This window comes from Phanerochaete carnosa (genome assembly GCF_000300595.1).
Source record: "Phanerochaete carnosa HHB-10118-sp unplaced genomic scaffold PHACAscaffold_474, whole genome shotgun sequence".
In the NCBI taxonomy this organism is placed as follows: domain Eukaryota; kingdom Fungi; phylum Basidiomycota; class Agaricomycetes; order Polyporales; family Phanerochaetaceae; genus Phanerochaete; species Phanerochaete carnosa.
This window is the reverse complement of record NW_006768101.1, coordinates 1-1,900: the sequence shown is the minus strand read 5'-3', so window position 1 is coordinate 1,900 and position 1,900 is coordinate 1. Positions and strand designations below refer to the sequence as shown.

General features: G+C 52.1%; 1 protein-coding gene across 1 annotated transcript; it reads left to right on the top strand.

The window, feature by feature from the left end:
• Window positions 1–1,282: 1,282 nt before the first annotated feature.
• PHACADRAFT_202674 (uncharacterized protein) lies at window positions 1,283–1,889 on the top strand (the record flags this gene model as incomplete). The annotated part of the gene is made up of 3 exons (XM_007402833.1): window positions 1,283–1,543; window positions 1,607–1,778; window positions 1,839–1,889. Coding segments are annotated over 3 exons (484 nt in total), but the record flags the coding sequence as incomplete, so codon positions are not given.
• Window positions 1,890–1,900: the final 11 nt, after the last annotated feature.

Sequence of the window (1,900 nt, the reverse complement as noted above, 5' to 3'; positions counted from 1 at the left end):
CACTAGGGGGAAAAAAGGTAGGTCAAAACAACCGCTATAGATCACACCTCGAGCGCTCTAACCGCTGCATAACGCAGCTTTATATCGCAGTATATCGCAGATATATGGCAAGATAGTGGCTGCTATTGTCATCTATCGCTTTATAAATACTGCGACCTCACACGAAGGCTGCAGTATCAATTCCACGGCCCACAGCGCGGCCTGTCTCTGCAAACTCGCGACGAGCTGGACGTGCACCACGACTTGCTCTAGGGGATGGATGAGTAATGTGACCGCACCTGAGACAGGCTCAGCCAGACTCGGTGGAAGCTCGACAGGGCTGCGCGTGGCGACAAAGAGAACAGTGTGTCTCCGGTCTCTCGCCACCGGTTGTCACGCTTATCAAGACTGGGCAGGTTCGACAGCCATAATCGGTCTGATCATCCTTACACTCGTCCTGATTAGTATTGCACTCAAGACGTGACCCCTCTACGTCCCTCATGACATCCCTCTTGATTTGTAGAAATACAGCTACACCGCTACTCATGCTAATCTGTAAGTTAGCGCATCAATCTCGTATTCGGGTGGCGTGCACGCGGATCATAAAACCTTGATATACCCACCGGCATATCACGCTGTAGGACTTCTGCATCAGTCGCTTTTTCTGCTCGCTTTTCTATCATTCGTTGCTCCGATTCCGTGAGAGTTTATCATGTCATTCTTTAGGTTTTGGCCGAACCCGAGGCTTTTTAAGCTTGTTGCTGATACCTTTCCAACGTAACCATGCCCAAAATAATCACGGCTACTAACTTGGCAATGACCGACGCAGCATTGCGCAATTAACGTCGAATGTCTCGCTCCAGCTCCAGCTTCTATTCGTTTCTTCTTCTTCATTCTTGAACACCATGCTCTGGCGTCCGGCACCGCCTTATAGTGGGCGATCAACCAGAATAGGTACTGTACATGATGCTAAGAATGGGGGTGGAGCCATCATTGAGAAGATACAGAGTAATGAATGTTTCTCTCGAGTACTGCTTGGTAACACTCACAAGTTTGAGACCTCTGGCGTACTGTGAAATTGCGCTGCACGCCGCTGGCGGGTCGAGATTGCGTTGCATGATTAGAGCAATGTAGCAGCCAATTCAGCGCATCACGGCAGTCTCAACGAGTGAGACTGCCGGAAGATTGTGCCGCAGGAGGCTGACTGCACGTGCGATTCTTAGTAATCTTCAGAAGTCTGGCAGTATATAGCACCGACGTTCTGCCGAAGTATGCCACAAGACACGCCCTCACAGAACGCATCATGTCTCAGCCAAAGCTCTTCACATCTATCATGGTCGGTGACGCGATACTACAGCACCGCGTCGTGATGGCCCCGTTGACGCGCTTCCGCGCAACCAAAGCGCATGTCCCGACGCCACTCATGGCCGAGTACTACGCACAGCGCGCCAGCACGCCCGGCACACTCATTGTTAGCGAGGCGACCTTCATTGCCCCGCAGGCAGGTGGACATCAACACAGCCCCGGCATCTGGAACGACGAGCAAGTTACCGGCTGGAAGCATGTACGTCTGCTCTTGGAAGTGATTAGCCCAACCGTCACTAATCCATGTTACACGATTTTATAGGTGACGGACGCCGTCCATACTCAGGGATCTTACATATATCTACAACTGCAGGCCCACGGGCGGGCAGCTAATCCAGTTGTCCTCCAAGAGGAAGGCGGATATCCCTATGTCTCTGCGTCTGACGTGCAGCTGTCGGGAAAGCCCTTCCCGCCGCGTCCTTTGACAAAGGAAGGTGAGCATACTTGCAGTGAATTCTCGGTCCATTCCCATGCAGGACTGATGCCTCTTCCAGAAATCAAGGAGTACATCGATCTGTACGGTGCAGCAACGAAGAACGCCGTCCGTGCCGGTTTC